Raw genomic sequence first — 14,543 nt, 5'->3', positions numbered from 1 at the left:
TAATTAAAGTCTCTGAAGCTCGTAACTGAGGCTGGAAATTGTGTACTTACCCTGTTGCTATTCTGGTTCTTCCAATTGTAGCTGAAATAAGGCTGTATAGAAATGGTTTAAAATACAAAAAATCCAAAGCACTATCTTAAAAAAAAAAAAAAAAAGAGGTGGGGGAAAGGTGTGGAGAGAAGTTTTGGTGCTGGTTTGCCCCATTGGCTAGTTAATAAGTCTCTTGTGTTTTTCTTTCTCAGTCAGGACAGCTGAATGAGTACACGGAGAGAAAGGAGATGTCGGCCGATGTAGTTTGCATGAGCCTGGCCAATGTTCCCCCTGGGGAGCAGCGCTCCCGGTTCCTTGCTGTTGGGCTGGTGGACAACACTGTCAGAATTATTTCCCTTGACCCTTCGGTGAGTAGCTGTGCTGTTTCTGCCTCTTCCATTGGCTTGAAATGTTCAGAAGGGCACTCCAGAGGTGAGCTGTGTCCCTCCAAGCTGTCTTCCCATAGTCAGGTGATTGACCAGGAATGAAGAGCTTGCATGGCTTCTCTCCGCTGGTAGGGAGGAAGCGTGGCCCTTGATCCTAACCTGTAACAGATTCCCTTGTTTTATCTAGTCTCACCCCTGCCTGGAAGTTCAGCTGATGAGATATGAAAGCATTTTCTTTTTCTTTTGTTGTGGGGTTTGTTTTTGTTTGGTTTTTTTCTCCCCTGTCTCACTGCTTATACCTGTAGTAAAAGCAGACTCATTCTGTAAGCAGGTCAGCAGCAAACCAGCATTATCATTCCTCTACCTGCGACAGATGAGTGTTCAAAGAATGACTGAAGTAACATAAACTTTGCTCAGGTCTCTCCATGCTAAATAGCTACAAACTGTGCTAGAACAGTTTGGAAGGATCCAGTTTATCTTCTCCAAACTTCAGGGCTGCTACCACTCCTGCTTGCCAAAATCCCCAGAGCCAGCGTCTATTGTGACTTTTTTTTTTTGTGCTGAATACTTCTTTATGGAGATTTAAAAGGACATCTTTAAGCTCCTTAGATGGAGCTTGAATTCCCTCTTGCCGTGCCAAGCCTTCCTGACTGGTGTGGTACCTCTTTTCTGTCTCCCACAGGATTGCTTACAGCCACTGAGTATGCAGGCCCTGCCTGCACAGCCCGAGTCGCTGTGTATTGTGGAGATGGGTGGCACAGAGAAGCAGGATGAGCTGGGGGAGAGGGGCTCCATTGGCTTTCTGTACCTGAACATCGGACTGCAGGTGAGAAGTGCCTGCCTGGTTCTGACAGGCATTTCTTGGTGAGCCTTTGCTTGAAAGACGGGTTGCTGTAACAGCCTTGTCATCATGCAGTGCAACAACACAAAGCCTGACCGTTCCCTCTTTGTTACAACACTCCCAACAGCTGTGACTGGGGAATTCAGTGTGTGACTTGGTAGAGATGCAAGTTTCTCTATACATTCCTAGACTTGAGACTAGTCAGAAGGCAGCATACTGTGCCAGACTTCATGTAGGACAAATTGTGCTTTTCCCCTTCCAGAAAGAGGGCAGGTTCTAAAAAAACTTTCTGGGTGAAATGTTGTTGGGCAGTTCTTTAAAAACTGCCTGTAGGGCAGAGTATCAAAGAAGTAACTGCCCACAGCCACAGGCTCTGCAGTAATAACTCTGCTGTTGCACAGCTTTTTGTTGCATCCAGTACTGACTCTGTGATCTTTGACCAAAAAATGTTGTTTTGACAATTCAACATGTGGTAAAAATAATCAGAGCAGTCTAGGTTCTTTCACATGCCTCGAGTTTGATGTCAGAATGCAAGCTCTTTTTAAGCAGCCTGAGTTCTTGGGTAAATGCTTTGTACCAAGAGGGATTAGGATCTGGAATCAGCCCGCAGGTTTTTCGTAGCTTATGTGATGCACCAAATTTCTTGGTCTGTTTTTTAGCTTTTTTTTGTTTGTTTTGGGGCGGATTGGTTGGTTGGTTTGTTTTACAGTAATTCCTTTCTGCCCCGTAGGAGCGTGCAGGAGCTATGCATTTTAATATTAAGAGCCAATTTAGATACAGCGTGATTGTAGAAGGGAATTGTACTGGAAGCTAGGAAAACAAACACCTAATTCTTCAGAAATTGCCTCTCTGTTTTGAATAATAGCGGTAGCTAGTTATTTCTTATCTGTAATCTTGATGTAACTTTTTGGTTTGCTATTGTCAAGAACGGTGTGCTGCTGCGAACTGTCCTGGATCCTGTTACGGGCGATCTTTCTGATACCAGGACCAGATACCTTGGCTCACGGCCTGTGAAACTCTTCCGAGTCCGAATGCAAGGCCAAGAGGCGGTAAGTGAGGCAGGCTCTCAGAGGGGTGCAGATCCACTCCCCAGGCGCAGCATCCCGGTTTTCCTTATTGGTGGACAGGGTGGGGAAGCATCCTTGCAGCACAGCAGGACCCTCTGGGTAAGGGTGGGAAGTCGAATGACTTCATTATGGAGCTGCCTGGCTCACAGCTTGCTCTTTCACAAACAGCCTTGTTCTTGTAAGTATTCCCCTTACTTCTTAGGAAGTAATGTGTAGTGCTGCCCTGCCTTCTTTGAACTAGGACTCATCTGACCTGTAGGCTGTGTTTGCAGAGTGTCTGGAAAGCTCTGAGGAGATTCTTGGGCTTAGAGACACTGAAAAATCTTCTCTTGCCTGCCTTAGTGCACGGGGGCGGAAAGAGCCCCATGCAGAAATCTTACCCCTTGACTGCTTGATGCAGGTGATGGTCGTCTCCCTGTGCGTGTTGAGAAGTGGCAGCTCTCCAGCCCCTGGCTGAACCAGAATGGTTCAAGGGAAATATTTGCAGGATTTGGCATAGAGGGAACAACGTGTTTCATCAGAAGTGCCATTTCCAGCCCTTCTGATGTGGCACTGGGGAGATCAGCCGCCCCCTGCTTGACTCATTTTTGGATGACACCTTCAGAGTTGAGAAATACTGCCGGTCAGCATAGGGGGCTGGATCTGGGAATCTGAGCTCTGCTTTAATGTTATGGTACACTGGGTGCATCACTTCAACTTCTTCCTGCCACTCTGCCAGCTCTAACTTGGAGATGAGGTGCTTTGCAGCTCTAGCAGAGAATGCTTACAGAATAGCGCAGTGCTTTTCTGCTTTGAGATCGGTCTTGGTTCCTTGTCTCACAATACGGGGAGAAAAAACCGTACTGCCTATGGCCAGTCAGTGATGGGCTTGGAGGAGCCTGTGAGTGCTTCAGTGTAATTCCAGTTCTTGTCACTCAGGCAGGAAGTAAGGTTGCACTGAAATTGATTTAGCCAATGCATAAAGCTGAAGAGTTTAGAAGACCATCTGCTTCCTTTGTTTTCCTTAACTTGATTGAAAATAGGCTACTGATTATTTTAAGTAAATTTCACTTAAAGTGCTACAGCATTTGGATTGTGACGAAGCAGTAAATATTTTTTTTAAAAGACCTGTTCTCATTAGAACAGGCTATTGTTTAAAAAAAAAAAAAAGAGATATGAAAGTATTTGTTGATCTTGGCTTTTACAGATAAAATAGTTTTTATTGCACCCCGGTTTGAGTATTCTTTGTCTTGATAGTGCTTTAAAGTTCCTCTTTGTGCCATACGCAATTTCCAGATAAAACGGGCTCTTGAAAGCAAGCAGTATCTCTGAAGGTATGCTCTGAGCTGGGTGGAGTCCACTTACAAGAATTCGGTTGTTCTAGTGGGTAAAAGTCCGTCACTGTACATCCATTCATACTGCAAGGAGGCGAGCTTGCCTCCATCCCCAGCCCTAATAAATTTGCTGTCTGTCTTTCCCAGGTGCTGGCCATGTCGAGCCGTTCCTGGCTCAGTTATTCTTACCAGTCACGCTTCCACCTGACTCCCCTGTCTTATGAGACACTGGAGTTTGCGTCTGGTTTTGCTTCTGAGCAGTGCCCAGAGGGCATTGTAGCCATCTCCACAAATACACTGAGGTAAGAACTGATGGGGAAAGACGAATACTTCTGGGCCAGGATGTCAGGCAGAGGGAGGGGTGGTGAATTCTCACTAGGCATTAAAAAGGAGAGAGGTAAGGTGACTTACCTTGAGAATTAAGGGGTTTTTGAGGTTATTGATTACGGATAATGATTTGATAGAAAACACTTGGGTGTATTTCAGGAAACAAATGGAATACAAGGATAGTTATGCTGTCAAAAAGAAATAGGGTGCACTTCTCTGACTTGTATTTTCCAGCTTTTTTAAATAACAAATGTAACTGAAGTTATCCTTAAATTCTCTGATCCTTAGAGAGGAGGGAAGGTTTTAATAAATGTGAACCTGTTGTGTATTGGGATCTTGTGGTTTGTGATCTGAATCGGTAACTTTGCAGAAAATAAGCCACGTGATTTCTTAAATCAGAGGCCTGACAGGGGTGTATTGGTTGCCTTTTCAAAGTTCAGCTTAGATATTAAAAAGATAAATGAAAATAATAGGGGAACACAAATTCAGGAGCTCTGCTTTATGCACTTGAACAGGCACTTTTTTCATATCTGTCCTCATTGAAATATTACAGCATTCACTGCTTTTAAAGGAGTCATTCTTTCTGGAGAGACTTGCGGTTTTTAGTCACCAAATGCCAGAAGAACTGGCATTTCAGCTGGCAAGTCACAGGAAGCAAAGGAAGAGTTGGCATTGCATTTTTCATACTGTTTTAACTGAAGTGCCTCTGAGGAGCATTTGATTACGTGTCAAAGTCTGTGTCGCATTTAGATTCAGATGGTGTGTTCCCCAAATGTGCACTTTCCCTCTTCCATGTGGCCTTTGTTCCTCTGGGGTTAGACTTGCTTCGGCACCACAGAAGCCTGTCCAAAAGGGACAGGCGCTCAGAATGCACCCTGGGACAGTGAGAGCCCTGCCGAGCACACCTGCCCACAGCATAGGCTCCCATTTAGGATGCTAGTTTTGCTCTACTCTGGAGCTGTTTGCTAGTTGCTGTCTGGCCCGAGAAAGGAGGTGCTGCTTTTCTCCGGCACTAGCCAGTTTCACAGACCTAAAGCTCACCTCCAATCTTGTTCTCTTGGGCAGTTGCTTTCGGACCTTGTTTAACACGTCACGTCTTTGTCCCCCAGGATTTTGGCACTGGAGAAGCTGGGGGCAGTCTTCAACCAGGTTGCCTTCCCATTGCAGTACACGCCCCGAAAATTTGTCATTCACCCAGAGAGCAACAACCTGATCATCATTGAGACAGACCATAACGCTTACACTGAGGCCACCAAGGCACAGAGGAAGCAGCAAATGGCTGAGGTAATTGGGGTGGGGGACAGGTACACACATCTGTTACCCAGAGGGGACTTCTGCAGCTGGAAGTCCTCCCTGCTGACTAGTTTTCCAGCTGCAGCTGCCTGTGGGTTTTTGTGCCCTGTGTGAATGCAGGGGCTGAAGGGAGTGAAGATCTGCCTCAAAACATAAATTTCAGCAGAACGCACTACTTCCCAGCGCTCCTTTCTTTGCATGTCATTATGGCAGGCTTTAAGGACCATGTACTGGAGGACAGTCATGCTTGTGTAACACCATTCTCTGGATTTTCTGTGGCTGAGGATGTTTGGATTTCAGTGGGTTATTTTCTTCTCAATGTTCTTTCCAGAGTTGTTGCTTTGGAGAAACAGCTCCGCAGACAACTGCCCCTTGGGCAGGGCGGAGCTGACACTGCTGTGCTCTGAGCTGCAGAGGCTCCCTTGGGAATAAACTCAGGGTGGGTGGAAGCTTTGGGATTTGGTGGCTTTTATGTCTTCCCAGGCAGTACCTTGCCCTGGAGTACCTGGGCTTAGGGGAAACAGGGAGGCTATATTCTACGCAGAGCATCAGCATGTCTGGAAAGGAAATCCACTGAGCTGTTGTTTTCTCCTGTCCTTGAATACGCCATAGGAAATGGTGGAGGCTGCGGGTGAAGATGAGAGGGAGTTGGCTGCAGAGATGGCTGCAGCCTTTCTGAACGAGAATCTTCCCGAGTCCATCTTTGGTGCTCCCAAGGCAGGGAACGGACAGTGGGCCTCTGTTATCAGGGTGATGAACCCCATCCAGGGAAACACGTTAGATCTGGTCCAGCTAGAGCAGAATGAAGCTGCCTTCAGGTAAGAAGCATTGCCAGATAGAGCAAGAATCTCTGCGTGTGATGAGTCTTCTGTGGTTTTTTTCCTCCTTCTGCTCAGCTGTTGCTGAGTTGAAATCCAGATGCAGCATGTTATCAAGAGACTGGCTTGAAATTCCAGAAGTGATTGCCACATGCTTAAAACTTTTTGTCTTGCTTTTCCTTCCCTTCCCACCCTGATCTGTCTGCATGTGACACTAAGAGCTGGTGTTCCAGATGTGTTTGCTGGACCCCAGTGCTTAAAGAACAACATGGGGATGTAAAAGACAGATAAGAGAGCCAGGAACAAAAGAATGTTCTGCTATCTCTCACTTCCCCTTCTCATCCAGATAAATGGAGCATAGATTAAATGGAAAGGAAATGTTAGAGGGACTGGAGGGGAAGACCAACACAATAACCATGAAGAACAGCAAGTGCCTGAGCAGGTGAAGTGGAGTTAGGTCATGCTAGTCCAAAAGTCTGACTGTCCTGTTTTGTCCAGGATTCCCAACCTGACTGAGCTAGGGCAGGAAATAACACTTGGAAGATGAGGAAAGTTATATGTACGTGTTCAAATTGAAACAGCCTTTGAAAAACAGCTTCCAGTGGAGCTTTGCGCATTGCTAGGCAGTGTCCGGCCTGTGAAAGCATAAAACTAATGCTTTGGGAATATGTGACAGCTAGAGCACATCTTTTATTTTTTGTGGGGAGTGTGGAAGAATAGAGAAATGTGCATTAAACACTTCTGCAGGGAGGAAGAATGACTTCTGAAAATGAAATGTCAGTGATGAAAGGTTGGGCTCCCGAATCTGTGCCTGGCTAGGTGCAAGTTGTGCTGTCAGGGAATCCAGTCTGTGTGTGCAGCGTTCGTTTGTGTCGTGATCACGCTGACCTCCTTGCGTGTCTTGTCATCCCCAGTGTGGCTGTGTGCCGGTTCTCCAATACTGGTGATGAGTGGTACGTGCTGGTGGGAGTCGCCAAGGACCTGATTTTGAACCCGCGCTCGGTTGCTGGGGGATTTGTCTACACGTACAAGCTGGTGAATAGCGGTGAGAAGCTGGAGTTTCTGCACAAGGTGAGAGGGACGACTGGGTCCTTTACAGGCAGAGTGTTGGAATAGCTGTTACTTCACCCTGAATGCTATGGTGATATTGCAGTATTCAATGAATCCTGGGCAAGATCATCACGCTGATGTTACACACGGGAAGCAGCCTCAGAGAAAATAAGCTGCCTCCTCCAAAATCACTTGGGACATCTTTTGCAGAGCTGAGGATTGAACACAGATCTCCCGAGAGTCCCAGTCTTTTGCCTTAGCTATAGTCTTACCCATCTAATTGGGTAAATGGGAAAGGAGCGGTGTTTTTCATGCCCCCATTAGGGAGGGGAGAGAAACAGCTCTGTTTCCGTTTTGGAATATGAGCTCAGAGAGCTGCTCTGAGCACTTGTTTACAAAGCGAATTCATACTTGGGTCACTTGAGCCCTGGTGCTAGGGCTCTCAGTCCTTGGCTGGCCACATGAAGCTGGTGTGAGCTGTCATCTTTCCTCTGATGCTGTTTTGATTGTGTGTAGAAATGATTAGTCGCCTAGTGACCAACTTGCTTGACAGGTCTCTGGGGGTTTAGTGAGGGTTTCGGCACAACTCTGTTAAAACAAAATTCTGTTCTTCTTCCCACGTGCTTCCAGCATGGCCGAAATTTGAGCAGATGAGCACGTGGAAAGGAATGTTACGGCTTATTCACTTCCTACGGTCCTGATGGAATGAGTGGGTTCTGTCCTGGACGAGGGCCTTTTCTGGTGCCACTGAACACCCACTTGGAAGTTGACAGCACTGATGATGTGGAATAACTTCTCTTGGCCAGCGCAGCCAAGGAACGCTGTAACTGGGAGCTCTCTACATGTTCCCGTTCTCTGCTGTGGCTTACCCTTTTGGATTGATTAGTGGTGGGAGATTTTTCAGCCCTGTCTGAGTTACTGGAATTGTGGGCACGCTGTAATTGTTCAGATGTAACGCTTCTTCAGTGGCAGCTTCAGAGCATCTGTGGCAGATGGCTGAATTAGATTAATGCCTTTGTTTTAAAAACAGACAGTTTGGATGGATTGAGGCAAAGCATAAAATCTTCCTGTTGGGGATAAAGCAAAACTAAGAACCAAGGCAACAAGATCCTTCCCTGCCTTTGCTGCCTGCCCAGCATGGGGTTCTTACAGCAGTCCTACGCTTCAGTTAAGGTGCACTGCCAGCAGTGTGTTGTCTGTGTAGTACCCAGAGCTCTGTTAGCACCATGTGTGGTATGTGCTGCTGTCAAAAGGCCAACAGAGGACTGATCTTTTGCCCCTCCTGTAGAAAAAGATTGTGATCAGCCTTTTGCGTTGAAAGCCTTGGCGCACAGGCCAACGAGCTTCAACCGAAGCATTAGCTGAATCAATTCTGAAACTTGGTGTAAGGTTAACTCTGTTAATGGGGGTCTCACAGTCATCGCCTTCCCTCTCTAGACCCCTGTGGAGGAGGTTCCTGCAGCCATTGCTCCGTTTCAAGGTAGAGTCTTAATTGGAGTTGGAAAGCTCTTGCGCGTTTATGACCTGGGCAAGAAGAAACTGCTTCGGAAGTGTGAGAATAAGGTACGGGCTTTTGTTCCTGACCAGGGCTGTCAACTTGGAGCAAGTGACGCTTTGCAGCAGGGTTGAGGTGCTACTCCAGCCCAAGCGTGTCTGTGCCTTGCTGGTGTGCGCTGGGTGCATGCATCCAGAGTAGTGTTGGCAGCTCTGGCTGGACTGGGCTGTTGTGCTGCCCCTCTGCACCTCGAGCACACATCTCTTTCCCAGCCCGTCGCCATGCAGATAGTGGTGTTGCAGGTTCCTTTTTGTACCACCTCAATGCCGGCTGTTAATGGACACGTGCAGGAGTTTCACAAGCCTGTACAGACTGTGCCTTTGGCCATCTTCTGCAAATGAGAGAGATCTTACCCAGATAGGAAACGACAACTGCTGGAAATGTTTTCTTTAGGTTATGTGATCAGCAGGTTGGGGACAGAAGTTGGAGAGTGTGTATAAGCACCTCTTCAGATCCCCAGAATCTTGAAAAGGGAATTTTCACCTTGAAGTAGATGGTCCTTCTTGCTGAGCATCTCTGTTACTTCGGGAAAAGAAACTCCAGAGCATGGTTTTCTAACTCATAACTGCCTGCTCCTCCCTCTCTCGTGCAAGCTGCAGAACCTGGCCCAGTTGCTCATTACTGCACAAAGGAAATCCAGCAAGCTCACAGGCAGACTGGGAACTTGTAGGGGAACACTTTTTTGCATCTTGGGTGTTTTTGCCTTTTTTTTTTTTTCCCCCCGAAGACATGACTCTCATGAAAAATTGAAACTTTCCTTCTTGGGGCTTTTGTGACCACAGTAGCGAGGGGCCATGGAAGCAATGCCTTCTTGCAGGACTGTCCCTGCCATCTCAGTTCATAGGCTCACCAGCAGTGCTTGTTCTCTGGACATCGCTTGTATTCAGCAGGCTGAGAGTGATGTGTGGTGGGTGTTAGGTTGCAAGGCCCTGTATTGACCGTGTATTTAGATTGGGGCCGAGGCATGCCAGAAATGAGAGGTAGTTTTAGAGGGAATGATGGGAAATGGGGATTGAGCCATAGTTCCCAGGGGGAAATACTGTTTCAGCTGGAGTAAGGTAGAGTTAATGGGTTATGCTTCCCTGTTTGAGGCACTCAGGTTTTGTCCTTTCTCTCTCAAAAGCATATTGCTAACTACATCTGTGGGATCCAAACCATTGGGCACAGAGTGATTGTTTCAGACGTTCAGGAGAGTTTCATCTGGGTGCGCTACAAAAGGAATGAGAACCAGCTCATCATCTTTGCTGATGACACTTATCCCCGGTGGGTCACTACAGCAACTCTCCTGGATTATGACACCGTGGCTGGAGCAGACAAGTTTGGCAACATCTGCGTGGTGAGTGTGCCTCAGAGAAGTCGGGGCTTTTTGGACATGACATGCTTTTTCTTAAAACATCCATGATTTGTCTTTAAAAGAATGAGAATCTGTGCTCAGCTGGAGACAACGCCCTGTACCATTCACTTGTTTTTACAGGGTGACTAGCTGTTGTCATAGCGGAAGGCTGCAGTGTATCAGGTCATTAATTAAAGCAAACAAGTTAAAGCATCAGCAGATCAAAAAACATATTTCTGAAGCATTCAATAACTTCTGTTGAAATTCCCCCAAAACTTACTGTGAATAAGCCTTGAAATGAAGCTTGTGACTGTGAAAAGGCCCATGAGAACTTGCGTCAGGGGGTTATCACTCTTACTTTCCCTGGCTAAACCTCATCGCTGGCATTTAGCTTTCTCTGTCACTTTCTCTTGAAAGTTGGCTTTGTCAGTGCTGACACTTCCCCACTTGGCTGGATTTCAGCAGGGGAGGAGGAAAGAATAGATGGTCTTTCTGCCAGAGCTTTGATCTCTCTCTGAAGCGTGCTCGGGTGCTTTGGAGTGCAGAGTTCAGCAAGTGTCAGACGGTGCGCCTGCAGGATTTGGCTGATGGCACAAATCAATCCTCTTCGGTTTTCCTGCCCCACATCTATCAAACTGTTTCCTTTGCGGGAACCACCTTCGAACCGTTTTGACCTTACCTCCCAGGGTGATCTGCAAGTGCCGGGACAGGCAGGGGCTGGTCACGAGGTCCTGCCCATTTTTTTGAGTGACAGGCCATCAGTCTTGACAACATGGTTGTCATTTAACTCTAAAGGCCTTGTTGGAGGGGCAAATGGATGATTTTGCTGTAAGTGTGAAGTGATTCTTGCAGAGTCCACAAAAGCAGCCTTTCAAAGACCACAAGGATTCTCCAGAGATAATGCGCTGCTTCTCTGCAGCTTGTTGACTCACTCTTCCTCTCTCAACGCAGGTGAGATTGCCTCCCAACACCAATGATGAGGTAGATGAGGATCCCACAGGCAACAAAGCTCTCTGGGACAGGGGGCTGCTTAATGGAGCATCGCAGAAGGTAATGCTTCATGGGAAGCACATGGTTGTTGTGGGGAAAGAATACGCTGCTTTTCTGTGAAGTCCTCTGCAGTGTTGTCCAGGAGATGTATTGGCAGTTCCGCTCCTACGCATCTACCGTGCTGTGGGTGATCGGTTTTTGCTGTCACTGGGAGCCAAATTCAGTTTCTGAAATCACGGCCGACGCCGATTCAGTGATGTTTGATTGAAGCAGCACGCTCATTTTCTTTTCCTGCTTTCCCTCATTACTTGCATCCGTTTGTCCGGCTCAAGAGGGTAATTCAGCGGCATGCTGAGTTTTGCCATCTGGTCACAGGTGGAAGGCACTTCCTCTTCAGAAAGGCATTTCAGAACTAGCAGGTGGCCAAATTTATTCCGCTTTCCTCTCTCAAACCTTTTGATGCTTTTATATAAGCTAAAGAAAAAACATGCTTCTGTGGTTGACTTTCAGGCTGAAGTGATTATGAATTACCACGTGGGAGAGACAGTGCTTTCCTTACAGAAGACCACGCTGATCCCCGGAGGCTCTGAATCTCTTGTCTATACCACCTTATCGGGGGGGATAGGGATCTTGGTCCCATTTACGTCCCATGAGGTAAGCAAACCCCATCATTAATGCTGTAGACTTGCTGCTTCTCTGTGCACTCATCCCTAGCCGGTATGTTAATGTGCTGCATCCCTTGAGGGTAACTCCAGGGCTCCGCAGCGTGTGAAAAGCTGGGCTGCAGGAAAGCCTGTGGCTGTGGGACAGGCTCAGATGCAAAGGGGAAGAGAAGGAGCTTGTTAACTCCTTCTGCATTGGTTCTGTGAAGAGTTGAGAGCTTTTCTTGTTGCACTGCTGTTCTAAATCTGTTCGTGGTCCAGAGGAGTGTCTCTTGGGTGACTTAGTGTCTATGAGGAGGGATCCTTTGGCATGTTTTGTGTAGGGGTGTGCGGCCTCTAAACTATTGATCAGGCACTGATGCTTCAAGTCTTGAAGATGGTATTCTCAACTCTGTTTGCTGTGGCCTCCTGGAGCGGCGGGTGCCACGACATTCACTCTTGGGGCTGTACCTCCATGCTGCGCCGCTGCTGTACGCTCCAATTCCCGGGAGGCTGCTCCTGGCCGAGGTGGCACGGTTGGCTGCTTGGCTCTGCTGTGGGTGCTCCCGGGGTGGAGGTGGTGAGGGGGTAGCTGTGACCTTGGCTGCCGTGTGCCAGGCCGCTCGAGCAGAACCTGGTAATGGCAGCGTTTGAGCCAGCACAGGAGCGCCTGGCTGATGGGTGTCTTACCTCACCAGTGGCATTGACGTGTAGCAAACTGTTTTCTTACCGATTCTTAATCTCCCCAGGATCATGACTTCTTCCAGCATGTGGAAATGCACTTGAGGTCTGAGCACCCTCCTCTGTGTGGACGAGACCACCTCAGTTTCCGCTCCTACTACTTCCCGGTGAAGGTAGGTCTGAGTATTTAGGCTCAGCTGGTCACGGGGGTGCAGAGACTTGCTGCGGGACACACAACTGCTTTGAGGTGTGGCAGAAGCAAGTCCAAGTTTCTGTTCAGTGAGGAAAGCTGGGGCAGTGTAAACCATAGCTGGTGTAGCGACTGTGGCAGGAACTGAAGAGAGCTCTTGAATAGCACTCTGTAAGGAGAGTGGTATTTGACACTTAATACCATGTCTGTTTTGGTTTCTTTAACCCTTGTAGTGAGCCTTCTGAGGGTTGCTCTTGAGACCCAATCCCAGAGGTGCCGTTGCTGTGCTTTTCTACTTGCCACGGTATCTCCTTTTTCATCAGGAGGAGCAGCATTACATAGCTGTTTGCGTGGCTAGGTCAAACTGGGTGTTGCTTGGGGGATATGTTTTTTCCCTGCCACCATTGGAAAGGGAAGTCTCTAAGAAACAGCTGCTCCTACCTATTTCTGCTTTTGAGGAACTGTGTTTGCAGCTGTTGACTGCTAAATGCTGTGACCAGAAGGGTCCAGAGTACTGGACCAGAGTAACCATGTGGTTACTACCAGAGTAACGTATATAGTATCAGTCAGAAAACTCTCCCGGCAGCTGAAGCTGGCTGAGTGCAGAGGGTGTTCTTGTTGTGGATGAGCTTGAGGCTGATTTGCAGCGTGCCCAGTCTCAAAGACATCTCACATCTGACTGAAGATGCCTTTCACTCATCTTTCGCAGCGTCCCCCAGGCTTCCCAGCACCGTGCTTGGATCCGAGTTAGACCCATTTTCCCTTCCCTTGTGTGATTCTTCAGCTGCACCCAGGCTTTTTGGGTTTCTCCTTCATTAATCAAGCTGGCCAGTAATTAATTTGATGCTAACTGCTGCTATTCAGCAGATGAGGTCACCGAGCATGGTCTTGTTTCCAGGACAGGATTGAGAAGCTCCTGGGAACAAGCTGTTTGTTGCCATTTTTCCCCGTTTAGGCAGGGTTCAGTGCCTCTGTGTTGTGTCAATTCAATGCTCTCCTCCTTGCCCCTCCAGAATGTGATCGATGGCGACCTGTGTGAGCAGTTCAACTCCATGGAGCCTAACAAACAGAAGAATGTTGCCGAAGAGCTGGACCGGACCCCACCCGAGGTATCCAAGAAGCTGGAAGACATCCGCACACGCTACGCTTTCTGAGCAGCAGCTGGCAGGAGCGGAGCTTCTCGCTGGGCTCCTATGGACGCTCTTCCAAGCACAGTTGGGAGGAGGAATGTGTGCTTTTTTCCCTTTTTAAATATTGGTTTTGCTCCTCTTTGGTTTGTGTTTCAAAGTAATGTGACTCCAGTAAATGCAGTGTCAGATATTAGGTCCCTCAACACATCCCGCTGCTGATGTGAAGGCTCCTGACATTTCTGGCTTCCAGAAAGAGAGATTTCCTTTGGGGAAGTGCCCGAGGAAGGGCGCAGACTGACCCTCAGCCCCATCTGCTTGGCCCCCTTTTAGGATGGGGGAGCCCAAGGGTGTCTTGCGCCGGCCTCGCAGAAAGCCCTGTGGGGCAGATCCAGCTGAGCCTTCATAGGATCAAGTGGGTTTTGCAATTTCCCAGCTTTTTTTTGGTAAAGGAAACGGCTGTGGCATGACTCAGGATTGCCAACCTCCTTTTAGTAATCGATGGCGAGAAGCTCTGGGCTTCCACCAGCCCCGGGAGCAGCCGGTGGGAAGCCTGGTTGTGTGGAGGCTGTAACTGTCACGCTTCTCTCGGGCGTTTTCTTCTGAATTGCAAGGGGCTTTTTGGACTCACCATTTCTGACTGTTTTCCCTGTAAATAGAGTTTTGTACAATGTTGACTCTCTTGGGGGTGGGGAAGAGCGAGGCCTGAGTCTGGGACTTGATTTGTTTCATAATAACTTTGGCAAGAGCAGTGTCTCCAAGCTGTGACTGTGAGCAGCAGCACATGAAGAATAAAAGCCTGGTTTTTTTAACTAGCCTGGACTCCGGGGCTCTTCTCCTTCCCCGCAGCTGCCCCTGACCTGGCAGGTTGAGGAGTACAGAAACATGCACACCTTCAACC

General features: G+C 47.9%; 1 protein-coding gene across 1 annotated transcript in view; it reads left to right on the top strand.

Annotated features, from left to right (window-relative positions):
• SF3B3 (splicing factor 3b subunit 3) overlaps positions 1–14,457 on the top strand; it is a 30,109-nt gene extending 15,652 nt beyond the window's left edge. The window contains exons 14-26 of the mRNA XM_059824656.1: positions 243–398; positions 1,099–1,242; positions 2,184–2,306; positions 3,785–3,939; positions 5,074–5,248; positions 5,870–6,075; positions 6,990–7,146; positions 8,563–8,688; positions 9,804–10,016; positions 10,965–11,063; positions 11,514–11,657; positions 12,394–12,498; positions 13,529–14,457. Coding sequence (XP_059680639.1) covers positions 243–398; positions 1,099–1,242; positions 2,184–2,306; positions 3,785–3,939; positions 5,074–5,248; positions 5,870–6,075; positions 6,990–7,146; positions 8,563–8,688; positions 9,804–10,016; positions 10,965–11,063; positions 11,514–11,657; positions 12,394–12,498; positions 13,529–13,669 — 1,944 coding nt within the window. The 3' untranslated portion in view covers positions 13,670–14,457. The remainder of the gene's footprint in view (positions 1–242; positions 399–1,098; positions 1,243–2,183; positions 2,307–3,784; positions 3,940–5,073; positions 5,249–5,869; positions 6,076–6,989; positions 7,147–8,562; positions 8,689–9,803; positions 10,017–10,964; positions 11,064–11,513; positions 11,658–12,393; positions 12,499–13,528) is intronic.
• The last annotated feature ends 86 nt before the right edge of the window (positions 14,458–14,543 follow it).

The sequence above is a fragment of the Gavia stellata genome, chromosome 15, assembly GCF_030936135.1.
Source record: "Gavia stellata isolate bGavSte3 chromosome 15, bGavSte3.hap2, whole genome shotgun sequence".
NCBI lineage: Eukaryota > Metazoa > Chordata > Aves > Gaviiformes > Gaviidae > Gavia > Gavia stellata.
Note: the sequence above shows the minus strand (reverse complement) of the source record. Positions and strands in the feature narration are given on the sequence as shown.